The sequence below is a fragment of the Rhinoderma darwinii genome, chromosome 1 (assembly GCF_050947455.1).
Source record: "Rhinoderma darwinii isolate aRhiDar2 chromosome 1, aRhiDar2.hap1, whole genome shotgun sequence".
Taxonomy (NCBI): Eukaryota; Metazoa; Chordata; class Amphibia; order Anura; family Rhinodermatidae; genus Rhinoderma; species Rhinoderma darwinii.
The window spans coordinates 360,732,264-360,752,919 of record NC_134687.1 but is presented as its reverse complement, the minus strand read 5'-3'; the positions used below and the strand labels follow the sequence as shown (position 1 = coordinate 360,752,919).

The following is a 20,656-nucleotide window of genomic DNA, read 5'->3' as shown; positions in this document are numbered from 1 at the left end:
ACTCATGATCGTCACTTTATGAGTAAGATATGAAAAATTTGCATGCTGAATGCATTATCATAAGTTAATTTTGTGAATTAATTACAGCATTGGTGGTCCTTCCGCTACACTACACCTTTAATGGCATCCTTTTGTATAAGGAACAATATTTCATACTACAGCGCAGACAGCTACTCATTAATTCTAAAATGAAGTCAACCATCACTGTAACCAAGTACATGCCTACTAATGTTTATCAGTCTATTCACTGCTTGCTCATTTTGCCTGTAGTCCATACAGTCTCTAAATATTAAGCTTGCCATAGATCACTTTTGGCTAATAATTTTTTTTCATTAGGGTTAGAAGAAATAGTATAAGACGTTTTATTCTAGGAACTAAAAAAAATATATAAAGTATTTATAACAGACTTGTTGCCAAATCACACAAATATATAATATATCAGGCACAAAGCCCTGTCCTATTGGTCTCAGTCCTGACTGGTGCTCACAATCTAATTTACAACCAGACTAGGGCCAATGTCACAGGAAGCCAATAAACCTAGTACGTTTTTGAAGTGTCGGAGAAAATTGCAGTGTTTGGAGAAAACATACGTATGTGAACATAAGGAGAGTATACAAACTCCATGCAGATGTTGCCCTGGTCATAGTTGAGCACATGGCCACAGTACAGTAATGTAGCAGTGCTAACCACTGAGAAACTAGAAAATGTTGTTACCGTATATGATACATTTTTTTATTGGCTAACTAAGCAGATCAAAAACATTGCCTGAGGATAAGATCCAAGATGTCTTTAAAGCTTGCATCTTTCAACCACTCACATGGATGGTCAACACGATATAACAATCTACCACTGAGAGAACATACCAGGTATGACATACTAAAAGTAATTGAGTCTTATTAAATAAAATGGTCTAACAGAAAGTTCAGCTTTCATTTATTCTGAGAGGTTCAAGAAATGAGTGTGATGCTATGAGCAACGGGAGTAGTTTTTTTTTAAATATATTTTTTTTTTTTATTAGCATAGGAAACAATAATACATTGTTTCCGCTAACAGTACTACATTGATTTTGAGTACAACAAAGGCAGTTTTTTTGCTAGACGGTTTTGATAACTGAGGCCCATCGTTTTAGAACTATGGAAACACAACCAATAATAAGATATGAGTGAGAAGAAGACTTACTTTATTTTTTCATTTGCAGGAACTTCAGGCAATTCCACAGTTATCATGCCATCCGAATTGGTCTTCCCAATAAAAACTGGCTTAGTTCGGAGAACGTCTGGTGCGGTTTTTGCTGCCACCCTATGCTGCAGACCACCTGCACTATTTCCTCTATTAGTGAGGACAAAGGAGTATAAGGTTTCCGGTTTTAGGTTGATGATGAGCTTCTGTGTGGCCCGACCATCAACTTCAGCAGCCTTTTTGCCATCATCATAGAGAATCTTGCAAGGCAAAAAATATATGAAAAATTTAAAAATAGCACTCAATAAATATTCAGTGCAAAACAAAATTGAAACCAGCATCTTTTGGCTGGGTTCACACTGAGTTTTTTTGCAGCCGGAAATTCTGCCTCAAAATTCCATTTTGAAGTTTGAGGCAGATTTTCCTCTGCCTGCACGCTGATTTTCGCTGCGTTTTTCACTGCGTTTTTCGCCCGTGGCCATTGAGCGCTGCTGGCAGAAATACACTTTCTCTGCCTCCCCTTGATGTCAATGGGAGGTCAGAGGCGTAAACGCCCGAAGATAGGGCATGTCCTTTCTTTCTCCCGCGAGACGGTTTTACCGCTCGCGGGAAAAAACGGCTCCCATTGAAATCAATGGGAGGCATTTTCGGATGTTTTTTGACGATTTTTTGCAACGCGGTTTCCGCATCAAAAAACTCGCCAAAAAACTCTGTGTGAACATACCCATAGAGTTTCACAGTGAAATAAATCAACAACAAACTTTTTAACCAAATACAGCATAAAAAAACAGGGGACAAGAGAAGGAAAATCCAGAAGCACCATCAGTTTATTTGTATAGATACATTTGGCCAAAGTGAAAACTGCAGTGCATAGAAATAACAACATTGAAAAACCAGGTCATAGACAGTGCTGGACATGTACACTGGAAGTTATAGAAAATATATAAGGATAGTATACAAAATAAACAGGTAGGAGAAAATATTTAGCCTTTGGTTATAAACCTTAGAGCTGTCTCCATGTACTGTCAGCTTCTAGTGAAGAAACCAGCCTAGTAGTCTTTATGCAGTGGATATATAATACTAGATATACTGTGGGTTATTACTTATAGTCACTTGTATAATGTTCATACATTTTTACAAACACTGAGGAAATACTCATTCTTTTTACCCTGATGCGGTCTCTGAAAAATGCAATTACTAAGTTAGATAGAAGAGTAAAAATTGAATATTGAAGGTATACAAACTTACAACCCAGTATTAAAGGGAAACTCTGACCAATACTAAAGTTTGCCATGTGTTCCATTAAGGCACTTAATGGGTCAGACTCTTACCTGTTCTTTTCTTGCTGCTTCTATCACTATATCTCACACTGGGGTTGTTGCACAGCAACTGTCTGAATTAGGGTTCAGTTACACGCTTTTTCTACGTGAATCAATGGGGATCTATGTGTCACTCACACAGGCACCAGAAATTCCTGTATGATGAAATTGCTTGGACTGTTCCATACAGACTTTCTGCATGGGGGAAGGGACCACATCACAGTTGCTGATAGTGATTAGACAGGCTCCAGTCACAAAGTTATAATAAAGAAGATCAAAACTCAGCCGTCCTGGGTCTATGCATATCATCTCTTGTAATCACACTGTCCTCCCAGCAGGAAGGTATGGTACTGGCTCTAACTGCTCGAGTGATGCTGTGCTGAGGCATCATGGGATTGATAGCATAGCACAGAAGAAGAGAAAGCAGGGTGAAATGGAAAATTCAAGATGGTGTCTGATAAGAAGGAGATGAGGCTGGACTGTATGAAAGTGGGTACAGTATACATAAAGGTGGGGGATGCTGCGATGGAAAATTGTGTTTCCGCTGGGGGTCTTCTTTAATATAATTAGTTGATTGTACTACAAGTGTGGTTCATCATGAAAGATCAAGCAGTGCTTTTTTCGTGAAAACAAAAAACAACAACTTACTTTAAAAGGCAAAGCGGAGTTGTAGTTTTCTGGAATCTCCCATGACAGCAACACTGATGTCTTCATTACAGCTTTTACGTGAAAATTTTTTGCGAACACTGCTGGAAAAGTAAGAAAATTGCATTTGCTCTGTTCTTTTACCATTATACCTATCTCCCCTTGTACAATGTTAGCTTTATTTCTACAAGTCTGAGACGAGACAAAGGAAAAGCTGAATAATAAAGACCCTGTGCTTTGCTTTTCGTTGCTCCAGATTTTTTGTTATCTTACCTGAAAATGTTATGCAGGAACTAGCGAGACTAAACCCAACTGAATGCTTTCAAAACACATTAAGGTTCATGTACATTACCTTATTTAATAATAAAGTGAGTTGTCCCATCAGGATAGCAACCATTTCTGCACCCTGATATCCCAAGAAAAGATATTCCTCTAAGGAGAAAGCCTTAAGCAGACAAATCCTACCTTGATCTACTGGCAGCGTCCTGAATTGGACACTCGGACTAAAAGGACCAGGACCCTTGCTGGTATGAGCACGTATTTTAACATCATAAAAGGTATCAGGTTTTAACGCAGTGAGAGTCACAGTTGTGTCAGCAGGAACAATGGGTACTTCAAATGGATTATATGGATAATTGATATCCCTGTACAGGAGGGTGTATTTTGTGATTACACCATTTCTCTCTGACAGGATGGGAGGTTGCCAAGTTATTTGGACTGATGTTGATGACATGCTGTCACAGTGAAGATTTAGAGGAAATCCAGTTGGTATCTCCTCTGGAATAGTAATTTCTTGGATGTTTTCGTCCCCAAAGCCCACTTTATTTCTGGCTGATAATTTAAAAACATATGAAGCTCCTTTGTGGATTTCTTTGGCAGTAAAGTGGTCTTCTTTTTCTGAGAACTCTAGAGTGGTGAGAATGTCTATATCTTTGCGACCATACTTTAGACGATAACCCATGATTGGGCCAAAGGTTTCTACTGGTGGATACCACTGAACAAGAGCAGTGCTCATCTGAGTGTGGTTGATAACAAGACGAGGTCTACCTGGAACTGAAATAAAGATGTGATTTTAATGATCTGCCTACAATTTGTAATACTTTGAATCCATACATGTGAATGAGAGAATGCATTATGTATGTACATGAACATGCACATTGCTGACACTCAATGGCTACCAAACTTGTTAAGGACAAATTGAAGAGTAAGGAGTAATCAATTCACCAGTGTTAAGTCCAGCCAGCACCTTAGTGTATAAATGCAGCAAATCTTTGATCATGTGGGGCTTGCTCTTTCAGAGACTATTCAGTTTAGGGTTGAACAGAAATACACATTCTCCACCACTATTTTTTTCCTTGTGTGTAGGTACTTGAAGAGAAAAGAAACCTAGAAAAGTATATAGCCTTGTGTTCCCCTCTAAAGTTTGCACTTTGGAAAAACAAGGGTTAAAATAACATTTATGGGGATAGAATGTTTTTAGTTCTTTCCTCTTCCTTAAAAAATAAATAGATGATTACTTGGAGTGGGTCTGGGTGCTACGGTCTTTATTTTTGTTCCATGGGACCTAAAAAATCCATACTAATCATACTGTCCTAGTACTAGTACTTTTTCTTAATATGTGATCTGTAACAATTCATCCACTTCCATTAGCCTTTGGTTGTTGTATAGATGATATTTTGTCTTGTAAGAAGAAAGGAAAAGTCTGAAAACGGCATGCTTAAAGAAAATAATTCCAAGCCATATTCTTGTTTTGTGTTCAAACTATTATTAAAGCCAATAGAGCATAAGCAAACCGAGGAGAGTCCAAAGAAATAGAATAATAACTCCTTCAGGTTTCTAGTGAAGAGATTGCTAGAAGCTGTCACTAAATTATATATGTCATAAATTGCTTTTATTCTAGCGGCAGCCCTCACATTGATAACCTTGATTGGTGGTGCCTCTAAAGGAAATACAGCCAGACTTCCAAAAGAATTGAATCAGAGGAGAGCTTAGCTTATTAAAAAGAAATAACCTCCTCTACCTGGCGGCAAAGTGAAGTGTGTATCCTTGATATTTTGAGCCTAGCGTGCAGTAAAGTGTAGGTAGACCCTATTAAATAGAAAAAAAATGGAGATAAGCCAATTGGCACTTCACATCCAAAGAATGGCATGATTACCGGTGAAGCATCAGTTATCTGCATACAAAAAAATGTTTTACTGCAGTAAAAATATGACAAAATGCACACAATATAGTATATGGCATTTGATGTTATGGTGTTTCTTTAATTTAATTAACTTTTTTTAGCAAAAAAGTTCTAAAATTGTTTTAAATCCATCTAAAATGTGATGTTATTTTAGTGTTTATTAATGTTGCTTAGTGTTATGTAGAAGGCAAGAATTTATAAAAAATAGAAAAATTGAAAAAGTTCCCTTAAGTGTGCATGAGACATAATAGGAGGAGGGCTGTGGCTTTGAATCCCCTTCTATAACCTACAGAAGAGAGTTGCTAACATGTAGTGGCTTTCGCACTGGCAGACTTGGGACGTCCATATATTACATGGCACATGTAATACTACATGGACATTAAATTAGCAGCCAATACAAATCAGTTGTTTGCTGGGGACTCTCGGGGGCCTGGATCTGCGGTGTTAGGCTGATCAGTGCAAGGGAAATCAAATTAAGTGAGCTGTCTGTGATGAGAAAACCGCTTTAATAAGACTTTAAAAAAATACTAACATAATGAGAATGGTCTATTACTAAAACAGATAACGTAATAGAAATGTGTCAATGTGGAAAATTTACTTATTGCCGTAAAATATGCAATTTACTGAATTCCTGAAAAGATAAACCCTTGACTACTAAATCTTCAATTTTACATTATGACTATCCATTATAAAATGTTCCTCTGAAAAGTCGTATAAGATATTGAGGATTTAAAATGTGTATAATAAAAAAGACATAGGTAAAAAGAATATTAAAAACAGTATAATATAGAATTACAATTTCAAATTATCTAAACTGCTTCCAGTTATCAGTCATTTAAAAGCACCTCTCATCTACCATTTTAGGAGTAGATATCAATAATCCCAAAAAATTCAGATTCAGTTAGTTACAGTTCCCGACTCTATAAGTCATAAACTTGTAAAAACATGACTTGATCGAGACAGCAAATTTTGCATTAGCAGAAATAATTTCCTATGCACAAAAGCTCAATAAATAATGGGACATGTCGGAACGCATAGCCTTTACACCTTTACACTTCCTTTTGGTGTGAGTAGTATACTGACATAAACATGCCTGACATTCCATTTGTACAGAGTCTTTAGTACTAGGTATTCTCTTATTTGGAGAAGTTGCGAAAATCCATGAATCATAAAAACCTCAGATCACATTTCTTAGGACTCAGCCATCTGTTCAACAAATTGGGTTCATTTTGTCTGGGATGGTAAACAAGTACATACTATAGATCAATATGACTGATGGATGTACTTTTTGGTAGATGGAGAAGGTCTAAATGTGACAGCTGTGTGTGACAAGGATTAAGTACTAAGAGGATCACCTGCACCACTTGTAGTCACAACTTTCGGCTTGCTCCGAGCACCATCTCCTTTTGTGGTGTACGCAGTCACAGTGATGGCATATGCTGTTTCAGGCTGCAGTCCAGAGATGATCATTTCCTGAAATTAAGTGCAGAGGAAGGCAAAAGTCAGTCTCCGAAGGCAGTAAACAGTTAAATACCCCAAATTACATTTGTCTTTCATGTCCTGTTATCTACAATAAAAATATTTCTACTTCCTGAATAGTAATGATCATGAAAAATGGTGCATCAGCCTAACACATCCTATATTACTATATATTTTATATATTCCTATACAGTACATATATGATATATAAGTATTATCTATTGCTGCCCATGGTGGAATAAAAAGTTCTTAATAATGTCTATTAGCATGATAAGATCTTGCTTTTGTTTTTTTTATATAAAAGGTCATGTACTATTTTTATTAATACATCTTGTTTTAATAGATTTGACATTTCTGTGTAACAAATTGATTGTAAGATTTAGCGCCTGCCAAAAGAACAGTGAGAATTTTATGTCGGGTAATTCCAGTTGTAAGAAACTAACTACCTAAACTTAAAGTTTATACAGTGTATTGATATTAATCCTGCAAAAGATGCAGTGACAATTGGGCTATTCTGGCCGACAATGAGTATACAGAGCAATAATTGTTGTCTATTTGGCCAAGAAACAATAGTCTCCGACAGACAGAAATCGATTGAATCGATTGAAAAAAAATGGTTGGTACAATTGTAGAGTTAGATAACCATATCTTCGCATGATTCTGACTTAAAGCAGGTCTCTTAGGTCTCCTATGTAAATAATGGCAACACAGGAAAGAGGGGCAGACTCTGGGCTTGGGAATATATAGACTTTTCTAACATTCACACTGTATATAAGTGGCCATACGCAGAAAGATTTTTCCAAACAGATGAATGTTCCAATATTATAAAGTTTGTCTTCAAAGTGGATCACTCTAGTCTCCTATCTAACACCTCATGTACACAACCGTAAGGGATTTTGCTGTCCGCAAATACGTATCCGACGGCTACGGATACACATCCGTAGCCGTCCGCAATTGCGGAAGAGCCCATAGACTTCTATGGGCGAGTCCGTGACGCACTTGCGGAGAAGAATAGGACATGTTCTATATTTTGCAGATCATTTCTACGGCACGGACACACATCCCTAAATATACAGAAAGGTGTCCGTGGCCAATAGAAATGAATTGGTCTGCATTGTGTGCATGAGGCCTAAGGCCCCATGCACACAAACGTGATTTTGCTGCCGCAATTCCCCTGAAAATCCACGGGAGAATTGCGGCCCATTCATTCCTATGGGGCCCTGAACACCGACCGTGGTTTCCACGGTCCTTGCATGGCCCAGGAGCCCGGACCGAAGAAAGAACAGGTAAGTCTTATTACGGCTGCGTTCTGCGGTCCAGGCTCACAGCAAATAATGGCCGTGGCCATGTGCACGGCCCGCGATTTGCGGGCAGCTTGCGGGTGACACTCCGCCCTCGGCCGACCCGAAAATCATGGCCGTGCACATGGCTACGGTCGTGTGCATGAGGCCTAAGGGAAGCATAGGATAGAGGGGGGAGATGCTGAGCACAGTAATATAGTTTATATGCTGCCACGTCTCATAGACAAAGCCTGTGAATCCTGCTTCCCTCCACCTACAGAGAGTGATTGGCAGTTCTCTTTATACACACTCATACGAGAAAGGCTCTCATTCAATCAGTGTGGGTGGAGGGAAGCGGGACTCAAAGGCCTTCTATAATCCGTGCTAGAAAACGATATCCCGTATTCTGTCCTATACTGCCCTACAGAAGGCCCGGAGGAGCCACTTTGAAGACAAACTTTCTAATATTGGGGCGTTTATCTGACTGGCCAAATCTTTGTGCATATGAGTTTATACAGTGTCAATGATAGAAAAGTCTATTTACACTAAAATAATACTATTTCAAAAATCCATCATAAGATATAATAAACGTATCTAAAAACAAAAAAAAACAACACCAACAATAGCATGCTTTTTGTTGTTTTGCAAAGAAAACAAATTCAAAGATCACATTTATTTTGTAGATTCAGGTATGAGGTATTTGTTTCATGTATATCATATGCTTATCTTCATCTTTCTAGAATTTCTTTGCAAACATATTCATCCAGGTCTGCTTTGAAAAACAGTACATTTCTGGGCTGAGCGGAGTCATGCATAACACAGGTAGCTAAGCCTCAAGTAAAAAAAAAAATGCATACAGCTTTTTGACTGCACAACTGATCGTTGTTAAAATAACATAAGAGTTTATAATTATCATAAAAAGCCAAGTTTGCCTTTTGAAAGGCTGGCTAATCCATGTTCTGTACATCAAAGTTGCAGCACAACCAAAGCAACATTAGTAGCAGCCATTCCAATAGATTGCCGTTGTCACTGTTGAATATAGATATATATTTTTAACTATTTAACAAACATAAAAATCATGCCAAATGGATATAGTCAAACATAAAACCAATGTGGAATGTTAGTGCATGCATCTGTGCAAAGAAAAAATACACACAGCACGCTGAAATGACACTTTAGAACCAGCAAATCCGAATTACTCACATGTTCAGCAGTATCATCATATTCCCACTGTTTAAGAGTAAAAAGTTGGAAAGAAAATAAAAAAAATACATGAAGAACTATTTATGCTGGGGGAGTCCATCTATCCTCTTTCAGGTCTTTCCAACTTATATGAGTGTTAAAATGACTGAAGGCTGTATAAATCTAAAAGCAGGTTTTTATAATTTTTTTGAAGCATATCCTTAATTTGGAGGTCTATGGGCCAATAAAATATATGCTAATAATCCCCAATATACTTCCATTAGCAGCAGGCAATATATGAAACTAATGAAATGAGAACCCAGGGGTGAAATCAAATTCCCTGCAGCCTCCTTGCATCTCTTCAGCAGGCTATGCGCTCCATACACAAACTGTCCGGACTGTGGTAAACAGTATTCTCTAAATGTTATAGATATAATAAGCTCTTGCACTCACTAACAATGAATCTGCTGATACAAGTTTATTGAAAATTCACATGGCTCCCTTCACAGCAGCCGCCTTTACCGCTATTGACTAGTTTCGGCCTTTGCAATTAAGATACTATTGAAAAAGCCAGAGGACCAAAACGTACCCCAAGTATTATGTCTATATGGTCTTACTTTGCCGTGTGGAATTTCAATAAATTTGAAACAGCAGCAGAGTTCTTAGTGAGCGCCTTTGGTTATTATATCTATATTCTGTGGATCCAAATCTTTCTGATAAGCCCCATGAAAATAGCAAGGTGCTGACCATCACGTGTGTAGCATCTCGTAGTTTGTCGATTGAGCGTAGGGAATTTGATTTCTCCTTTCAGCTAAAAAAAAGAATATTAGGGAATGCCATATATTGCAATCCTTAATATATTAGCCTGTATAACTTTTAATTGTAATGCATTTATACAATTCTATGTTAAAAAACCGGATATTTTAGCAACAAATGGAACAGCCATCCATTGTATAGTCTATTATGCTTGAGTACTGTGAGTTGCATAATTACATGGTAGACCCATGACATTTGTCATTTGTAGTCCACATATAGATATTAAAGAGTGCTATCAATTTTGGTGTGGTCTAAAGCCACCCACAGATATGAAACTCTCTCACTAACACCAACAGATGGGATATATTTGCCCAAGACAAAGAGATATTGTATCAGCTAAATAGAATATGGGAAAGTAAGGCCAAAGTGTTAACAAAGGATGCAGCCGCCTGGCAGCGGGGGAAGCATCGTGATGGGTGATATACAAGTATCTTTCTATTTCATAAAAATTTTTTAGGGAAAAAATGTAAATCCCGAGGAACCCCTTTAATCTGGAAATAGATTTATAACTGTTGGATAGTCATCAATCACAATTTCTCCATTAATATGCCACAATCGGGCAAACGTGTATATGTTTACAACGGAGCAGGGTAAGACACTTGTGATGCCACATATCTCCAGGAAAAAATAAACTATCAAAAAGATTTAACCCCTTAGTGACCAGCCTATTTTAAAACTTGATGACCAAGCAATTTTTTTCATTGTCGCATTCCAAGAGCTATAACTTTTTTATTTTTGCGTCGACATAGCTGTATAAGGACTTGTTTTTTACAGGACAAGTTGTATTTTTTAATAGCACCCTTTTGGGGTACATATAATTTATTGATTAACTTTTATTAACTTTTTTGTGGGCATAATAGAAAAAACTCCAGCAATTTCTCCACTTTTTTTTTGCGTCTTTAATTTACGCCGTTTACCGTGTGGTATAAATAACATAATAACTTTATTCAGCGGGTTGTTATGATTGCGATGATACCAAATTTATATGGTTTTCTTATGTTTTACTACCTTTACACAGTAAAAACACAGTTTTTTCAAAATTATGTGTTTTTGTGTCTCCATATTTGAAGAGCCATAACTTTTTTATTTTTCTGCCGATGCAGCTGTATGAGGACTTTTGCGGGACGACTTGTAGTTTCTATTGGTACCATATTGGAGTACATGCGGCTTTTTGATCACTTTTTATCAAATTTTTTTGAAGGCAGGATGAACAGAAAACAGAAACTCTGGCATTATTTTTTTTAAAATATTTTACAGCGTTCACCGAGTGGGTTAATTCATGTAATAACTTTATAGTTGGGGTCGTTACGGACACAGTGATATTAAATATGTGTAACTTTTTTTTTCAAAATAAAGCATTTTGTAAGGGGAAAAAGTGGGTTTTTAATTTTTTTTCACCTATTTATTTATTAATAACTATATTAAACTTTTTTTTTTACTAGTACCACTAGGGGACTTCACTATGCGATCGTTTTTATAATACACTGTCTGTTTACAATGGACAGGCATCTGCTAGGACATGCCAGAGGCATCCACTACAGGCAGACCTGGGGGCCTTTATTAGGCCTCCGGCTGCCATAGAAGACACTGGCACCCTGTAATCTCATTGCAGGGTGCCAGTAGGATGAGAGAGGGAGCTCCCTCCCTCTCTCCAAAACCACTTAGATGCGGTGCTCGCTATTTTCTGAAAATATGATTGGCACAATACAGTAAGACCAATAAAGGAAGTCTTTATATTAAGACTTTTGGATTTAATCCTAGTTTAAAAAAAATAAACAAATGTTAATGTTTTATCATTAACAGCAAACAAGCCGCACCAATCTGCAACCACGGTGTGTGAATCAAGTCTGAACTCAGCTCTCTCTATTGGTCTCTATTTAGATGTTTCCAAAGTTAGTCATAAATGGACATTACCCTGATGGACAATTCTATAACATAGAAGTTAAGGGTGGTTGCTTAGAAAGATGAGTGATTGCAAAGGCAATCAATGTTTCCAGGAATACATTATCCTGTGCAGATTGGCAGAGGAACAGGAAGTTAAAAGTTAGCTTCCTTTTTGTGGTAGAAGTAGCAGTGCAGTATAGAAGTTGCTGTGCATACTGGGGGCACTGTGGTTGCACTCGGGGCAGTGTGACTGGCACTGTATATGTTCCTCTTTTGCCATAGATATAGATCACTGGTGAGTCCCAGGCATCACCATGGCTTGGCTGGATGATGGGTTAGAACAAAAACTTTGAGAAGACCTGCTGTATACATATACTATATGTTCAAAATGAATGCAATATCTGCATAATTCTAATTCTTATGCCTAGGGACAGCAGAGAGAAGGAAGTGAACTAGGGAAAATAAATATGAAAATGACCTACAGTGAGGAATTGCACAAGTCAATGTGATGTCAAGGGTGATGTGTGTTTACCCAATGTAAACCAGTATAGGAGCTCTGTATCTTTCGCTAAGACCTGATTCCGTCAGTCCCGCAAACCTGACGGGTTCACTGTCAGCGGATCCACCTGTAATCAATCACATCTAAGATATGAACGTAGATGTGATGGATAACAGGTGGATTCTGCGTGACAGAGGCACACAGGACCTGCTGTCACTGAATCCGTCAGTGCTGCTGACCTGAGGGGAACAAGATTTAGCGAACGATACAGCTGCTCTGTATACAGAATACAAAGCAGTTGTATCTCAAAAAGTAAAAAACATTTTTAATAAAAACGAATTTGAAATTAGCACTAAACACAATGACTGACATTTTTGTAAAAAAATAAAAATAAACCCCTTTCAAAGGTTTACATAGCCTTTAACTCTCAGAATCTGAGACGCTTATGGCCTTGATGCCCAGAGAAAAAGTTCACCTTTTGGAATTCTGTTTTCTAAAGGTTATTTCTTTTAAAATGTCTTCGTTTCTTATTTCTTAGCTTTTTCTTTTTTTTGCAGGACACATAAGGCTTTTTTATTATTTAAAATTGGAGATGATATCATTTACTTTGTAGGTCTCATTTAGAGAAAAATGGTCAGAAAAAGGGATAAAAAATGTTTTCCCTAATATTTTTCATTTTGTTCAATCAATAATATTACCCCAAAAATGTATCCTCTAGTTCTCCTATGCTAATTTGTGTATATTATGTAACGTATGACGTCTGTATAGCGCCAAAAAGACACTAAATTAGTTTAATATATATCCCCCCTTAACTTCATATGCAACATCTGTACATGGATGAAAATCATCCAGAACAGAATTTTTTAAATTAAGGCACAAAAGCAGATAAGGCCGTAGCATAAGGCTGAGTTCACACGTCGCGGATTTTAGGCAGATTTTCAGCGCAGATGTTACACTTTGCAATGCAAAAGGGTGAGATCTGCGTCAAAACCGCAACAAAATCTGCAACGTGTGAACACAGCCTAACAGCCAAAAAATCGTGGCTGGGGGTTATCGTTATATATTTGGAATAATGTACATTCTGCGTGACGGCAAATGTTTGCATGCCTTAGCACATGATGCTCATACGAAATGCATTTATGTCACTAAGGATATCTCATTTTGTGCATGTGAGATCGGAGAGGTATGCACATTTTTTGGGAAAGGGGAGCATTTATTAACGGTTCATTTATTTACATTTATTTAATCTGGTCCTGATTATAGTATCCAGACGAAAGAATGTTAGTTAGGCTATGTTCACACACTTGGCAAGGGAAAACAGCTCCTGATTTTCAGATATTTTTTAAGCCAATCGCATTTTTCGCTTCGTTTTTTACGGCCGTTTTTGGAGCTGTTTTTCTATAGAGTCAATGAAAAACGGCTCCAAAAAACAGCTCAAGAAGTGACATGCATTTCTTTTTCGCCCCGTCGGAACAGAACGCCCTATTTCCCATTGAAATCAATGGGCAGATGTTTGTAGGCATTCTGCTTCCGTTTTTTTAGGAATTTTTTGAGGCGTAAACACCCCGAAATACACATAAAAACAACACGTGTGCACATACCCTTACTGTAAGACCTTTACACCCTTATGTGGCTGGAACCTGGCGATTATAGTCAGGGCCAGCCTTAGGGGTGTGCGACCTGTGCCATTGAACAGGGCGCATCACTCCAGCAGGTGGAAGGGGGCGCTGCGCTGGCTCCCTTCCCCTGCTTGTATCAGAAGCGCCTGGGCCCGGCGACTTAGCAGCCGCCTTTCCGTCCGCACGCTTATTCACTCAGTGGTGTCGCCACCACTGTAGCAGCTATAGCGGCTGCTAGCAGCGACACAGGGCATGAGGGCGCCCATTGGGACTGCCCCCCCGTGGCCGGCGGCGCCGCTAGAAGCCGCTGTGGCTGCTACAGCGGTAGTGACGCCAGTATAGCAGAGCAGGGAGGTATCTCCCTGCTCTGCTATTTGCTAGCGCCACTGTAGCTCCCAGAAGGAGCGGAATCCCCGTGTGGCCGGGGATTCCGCTCCTGGACGGAGCGCTTGATGTCTCTGTCCATATATGGACTGTGACATTAGGAGCAACTCCTGAAGCGGAATCCCCGACCACAGCGTTGCCGACTCTGTAACCGGGGATTCCACTCTAGGAGAAGCCCTTGACGCCACTGTCCATAAATGGATACAGACAACAGGGGCTTCTCCTGGAGTGGAATCCCTAGTCACAGCGTCGGCAGCACTGTGGACGGGGACTCCGCTTCAGGAGTTGCCCCTGATGTCACTGTTCATATATGAATCCCCTGCCATAGCAGGATTACGCTGCTTCAGGTAGCTACAGTGCCACTATCTACAGGAAGGTGGTGGCTATCTACAAGGGGGATGTGTGGTACTACCTACAAGGTGGCTGTGTGTCACTACCTACAAGGGGGCTGTGTGGCACTGCCTACAAGGGGGCTGTGTGGCACTGCCTACAAGGGGCTGTGTGGCATTACCTACAAGGGGCTGTGTGGCACTATCTACAAGGGGCTGTGTGGCACGACCTACAAGGGGGTTGTTTGGCACTATCTACAGGGGGAATCTGTGAGTGGTGGGCTGATGGTCATTTTTGTGAGAGTGCTGGGCTGATGGTCATTTTACTGTGAGTGGGGGGCTGATGGTCATTTTACTATGAGTGGGGGCTGGTAGTCTTCAAGTGGTTTCCACCTCTGAGCTTCAATTGAAATTAATAGGAGGCAAAAATTTTAATTAAGGCCCGCGCCCGTTTGGAGTGCTTTTTTGACTACGTCTTTTGCATTAGCTTCAACGTCTTAAAGAAAATTTTTGGTAGGGGTGGCCTGAGGAAATTTTATTTTTCCAGTGGTACCTCGAGTCCGAAAAGTTTGGGATACTCTGTACTAGGCTACAGGATCACACCGGCCTATGCAAGGATCCCGTCGTGGAGCAGCTCAGTTCGTCGTGGGAACGGGGCCTAGGTGAGTAATTTTTTGTTTGTTTGGTGGCACTGTCTACAAGGGGGAGGTGGGGGGATGTATGGAACGATCTACAAGGGGGAGGTGGGAGATTATGGCATTGTCTACAGGGAGGCTGTATGGCACAATATACAGGGGGTACTATCTACAAGGGGGGGGCTGTGTGTGGCAGCCAGGGGAGGGGGACATTATACTGTGTAGGGGTACTACAGGGGGCAATATACTGTGTGTGGCACTAAGGGGGCATTATACTGTGTGTGCACAATTAGAGGACAAAATACTGTATCCTTGAAGAAGTTATAATACTTTATTAAATATTATTATTATACTGTATGGGTGGCCCTAAAGGAGCATTATACTGTGTGGGAGCACTATATAGGGCATTATACTTTTTTTATGTGGCATTTTTTTATGATGGGGTGGGGCGCCGAAAGATAATTTTGCACGGGTTGCCATCTATCCTAAGGCCGGCCCTGATAGTAGTGTTCCTGTAGCATGGGAGTGTTCAGGTCTAAGAGCGAATAACAGGCTTTGGTCTGGGTGGCGTCTTCAGGAAATGATAGGTTCAGGTCCCAATGACGGCACCCAGACCAGAGAATGTAAGTTACTGTCAGAACTGGACACTGTTGTGCTGCTGTAACAGGGCACCATTGCCGCACCAAAAGGGTGTCAAGGTCTGACAGTAATGAACAATCATTGAATCAAATATTTCCCGATAACAGTACCCAGACCAGAGGCTGTTAGTTACAGTCAGATCTGGACACTCGATGCAGCAGAAACGCTGCGATCATCGGGAGAAGGGGGACAGTAAATATACAGCAGCACTGCAGACTGGCACACTGCTAGCTGCCGTATTGCTGTTGTTGGCAACCCTTTCGGCAACCAGACTACACCCCTGGTAATAGGTGTCTTAATTCTAACAATCGGTGGAGGTTCTTACTAACAGAGGTTATTTTTTTCCCCTATGAATAAGCTACTTACTGGACTTCTCTTTATTATTACAATACAAAACATTAGCAAATTTCTAATGTACTAGGCAATTCAAACATTTTAAAAACCCACCAATAGAAATAAAAAATACACAAAGAAAGGATCATTGAAAAAGTAGGTACAATACACATTTTGAATGTTTAGTTTGTCAAAATACAATACTAGGGATTCATAATTTTACATCAGATTAAGGAAATACCTTTACATTCACTTTACATTTTAGTAATGTATCTAATTCACCTTACAAACATGTTAACACAATTGTATTAGCATTATATCAACTTATAGTCATATAATAAAATGCTAGAAGGCAAATACTGCCAGAAGGTGTTTTTATTAAAGAGTTGTCCGGAACTGTGATTAAAAAAAAACTATTAGTCACTTATTAAACCCCTCGCCGATCCAGCGCCAATACTCCGGTGGTCCCTGCCGTTCTATGTTTACTTTGCTGATAGCGACGACGTGCTACACATCCAGGTGAATATTGCAGCTAATCACTGGTCTCAGCAGTCTTATGCCGTACAAGCACATATCACCACTGTGGCCACTGATTGACTGCAGTTGTCACGTGGATGTACATCACGCCATCGCTGCCAGCAAAATAAACAAAAAAGGGTGGGGACCGCTGAAGCAAAAAGAAATAGGTATTGTTTTTTTATTATTATTTTATTAAGTTTCCTTTACTCCCGGACAACCTTTTTAAGCAATATACTAGTCCTTCTCAATGAATTAGAATATCATCAAAAAGTTCATTTATTTCAGTAATTCAATTCAAAAAGTGAAACTTCTATATTATATAGATTCATTACACACAGAGTGATCTATTTCCAGCATTTTTTTCTTTTAATGTTGATGATTATGGCTAACAGTTAATGAAAACCCAAAATGTAGTCTCTCAGAAAATTTGAATATTGGGTAAAATTTAAAAAATGTAGACTCATGGAGTCACACTCTAAACAGCTAATCAACACAAAACACCTGCAAAAGGTTTCATAAACCTTTAAATGGTTCAACAGTCTGGTTTAGTAGGCTACACAATCACGGGGAAGACTGCTGACTTGACAGTTGTCCAGAAGACAGTCATTGACACACTCCACAAGGAGGGTAAGCCAGAAAAGGACATTGCTAAAGGAGCTGGTTGTTCACAGAGAGCTGTATCCAAGCATATTAATGGAAAGTTGAGAGGAAGGAAAAAGTGTGCTAGAAAAAGGTGCACAAGCAACAGGGATAACCGCAGCCTTGAAAGGATTGTCAAGAAAAGGCAATTCAAGAATCTAGGGAATATTCACAAGGCGTGGACTGCGGCTGGAGTCAGTGCTTCAAGAGCCACCAGACATAGACGTATCCAGGACATGGGCTACAACTGTAGCATTACTTGAGACAACATCAGAAGCGTCCTACCTGGGCTAAGGAGAAAAAGGACTGGTCTGTTGCTCAGTGGTCCAAAGTCTGGTTTTCAGATGAAAGTAAATTTTGCATTTCATTTGGAAAACAAGGTCCTAGAGTCTGGAGGAAGAGTAGACAGGCATTCAATCCATGTTGCTTGCGGTCCAGTGTGAAGTTTCCACAGTCAGTGATGGTTTGGGGTGCAATGTCATCTGCTGGTGTTGGTCCACTGTATTATATCAAGTCCAGAGTCAACGCAGCTGTCTACCAGAAAATTTTAGAACACTTCATGCTTCCCTCTGCTGACAAGCTTTATGGAGATGCTGATTTCATTTTCCAGCAGGACTTGGCACCTGCCCACACACTTGGCCAGCAAACTCGCCTGACCTAAACCCCATAGAGAATCTATAAGGCATTGTCAAGGGGAATATGAGAGACACCGGACCCAACAATGCAGACGAGCTGAAGGCCGCTATCAAAGCAACCTGGCCTTCCATAACACCTCAGCAGTGCCACAGGCTGATCGCCTCCATGCCACACCGCATTAATGCAGTAATTCATGCAAAAGGAGGCCCAACCAAGTATTGAGTGTATATACTGTACATACTTTTCAGTAAGCCAACATTTCGGTATTAAAAATCATTTTTGAAATTGGGCTTATATAACATTCTAATTTACTGAGAGACTAAATTTTGGGTTTTCATTAACTGTTAAGCCTCATGCACACGACCGTAGCCATGTGCACGGCCGTGATTTTGGGTCGGCTAGCCGTTGAGTGTCACCCGCGAGACGCCCGCAAATCGCGGGCCATGCACATGGCCGCGTCCATTATTTTCTATGAGCCTGGGCCATGCACGGACCGTGTGTGCATGGGCCCATATAAATGAATTCTCCTGTGGATTTTCAGGGGCATTGCGGCCGCAAAAGCACGTTTGTGTGCATGGGGCCTTAGCCATAATCATCAACATTAAAATAAAAAAATGCTGGAAATAGATCACTCTGTGTGTAATGAATCTATATAATATATGAGTTTCACTTTTTGAATTGAATTACTGAAATAAATAAACTTTTTGATGATATTCTGATTTATTGAGAGGACTAGTATATGAAAACACATTTACAATTCTATAGGGCATTCAAGGAACATTAAAAAATACTGTATATTTTTTATAGACTTATATCTGTAATAGTTTGGATAGAATTCTATAAAATATCAATAGCAGACTGTACACATACATATGTCTTTAGGCACTGAATGTACAGTTTTTAGCTAAACATATTGGAAGCTTATTCTATGGCCTTTCTTTTCATCATAGGAATTTTGTGAAAAATTGTGCTTGTTAAAGCCCAGTCTATATGTAAATGTAAACTCTATGGTATACTTTTAATACAGACATCATGAATAGATGCCTAATTATCAAAATTGTAGTAAAGATTGGAAACCCAGTTTATGGTCTGAAAAAAAGGAAACTATCTTTCTAATAGGACCTTTAAGACTTACCTATATTACCAAGCCACTGCAAGTATAATATTAAAGAGGTACTCCGGGACTTTAACACTTATAGCCTATTCTTAGACGAGGTAATACATTTTTGATCAATGGTCTCTGGAACCTCAGACAATCAGGACAATAAAAGCGCTTCTGCAAGAATCATATTCCCTTCATTGTTAACAGAGGCATAACCTGCCCCTGCCTGGTACTGCAGTTCTTTTTTTTATTGTGCTGATCGGCAAGGGTTCCGGAGGTAGGATCTCGACCAACCAAACATTAATGACATATTCTAAGGATAGGCCATCAATGTTAAAGTTTCAGAGAACCCCTTTAAGGAGGTCTGATTATTATTTATGACATTCCTGTCATAAGAACTGATACTCTATGCGCTGTTCCGCACATTAGATCAAGCAGTACAATAACTTCCCTAATTAGGTGAATGATACAGGTCCACTTTAACTGGTATAAAAATAACTTATATATAAAGGTGTTTAGTGTGGAACTAGCGCAAACAACACTAACATTGCTTCGGTAACAGTGTAACAATACAAATATATTGTAATTGAACTTTAATATAATTATTATTTACCTGTGCATCAGCCAGCATAACATCCTTGAGCATGGGTGAGCCTTTGGGTTCTCCATTTTCCATCCTCACATAATGCACCTGATATCCACGTATTTGGCCATGCTGCTTGTTAGACACAGGTGAGCGCCAGAGCACTTTAACAGCTGTCGAGTTCACAGCCTCTACCTCGACTTTGCGAGGAGGACCACTAGGAACTGGAACAACATCATTTGATAAAAGAATATTATTGCCACCAGTCCTACTCACTGAATAAAAAGATCTTGATTCAAACAATAAAAATTCCAAACAATTATTTTCTAGCATTTACTAAAAAGATCAAAAAACATGACTGATGCAAAAATGGAAGAAAAAAGGGTATCAGAGAAAGAGAAAAACATGTAAAAATGTAAAAAGCCAAGGAAGATGCTTTGAAACTTCAAAGCTCTTACGTTGAAAGGTTGTACTGATACAAATAATAAGACAAAAACAAAATGCTTTAAAAATGATTGGATTTACTGTAAAAATGTAACAAATTAGTGAACCTTCATCGTTTGTTCTTATAGTACACCGGCCACAAAACACAAGACAATAAAATGAGGAAACTGAGTCAGTTTCTACAAAAAAAGTAATAAAGATATATACAAGAGGAAAGAAAGGATTAAGACATTTCAAAGACATTGAAATGCCAAGGTTAGAGCAAGAATTGAAAAAAGTTACAAGAATAATAAAAAAAAAAACAAGAACAAAGTAGAAAAATAGAAAAT

The 20,656-nt window shown here is 39.1% G+C and overlaps 1 protein-coding gene across 50 annotated transcripts in view; it reads right to left on the bottom strand.

The window, feature by feature from the left end:
* Positions 1–20,656, bottom strand: part of PTPRD (protein tyrosine phosphatase receptor type D) — a 1,823,241-nt gene that overhangs the window by 109,578 nt on the left and 1,693,007 nt on the right. For 22 of the 50 annotated variants that reach the window (XM_075826835.1, XM_075826978.1, XM_075827034.1 and 19 more), the window contains 6 exons: positions 19,914–20,107; positions 9,288–9,314; positions 6,681–6,798; positions 3,609–4,196; positions 3,147–3,247; positions 1,180–1,439 (listed from right to left, as the gene is read on the bottom strand). In XM_075826835.1, coding sequence (XP_075682950.1) covers positions 1,180–1,439; positions 3,147–3,247; positions 3,609–4,196; positions 6,681–6,798; positions 9,288–9,314; positions 19,914–20,107 — 1,288 coding nt within the window. The remainder of the gene's footprint in view (positions 1–1,179; positions 1,440–3,146; positions 3,248–3,608; positions 4,197–6,680; positions 6,799–9,287; positions 9,315–19,913; positions 20,108–20,656) is intronic. The other 28 variants (XM_075826863.1, XM_075826880.1, XM_075826914.1 and 25 more) reach the window with 5 other exon arrangements.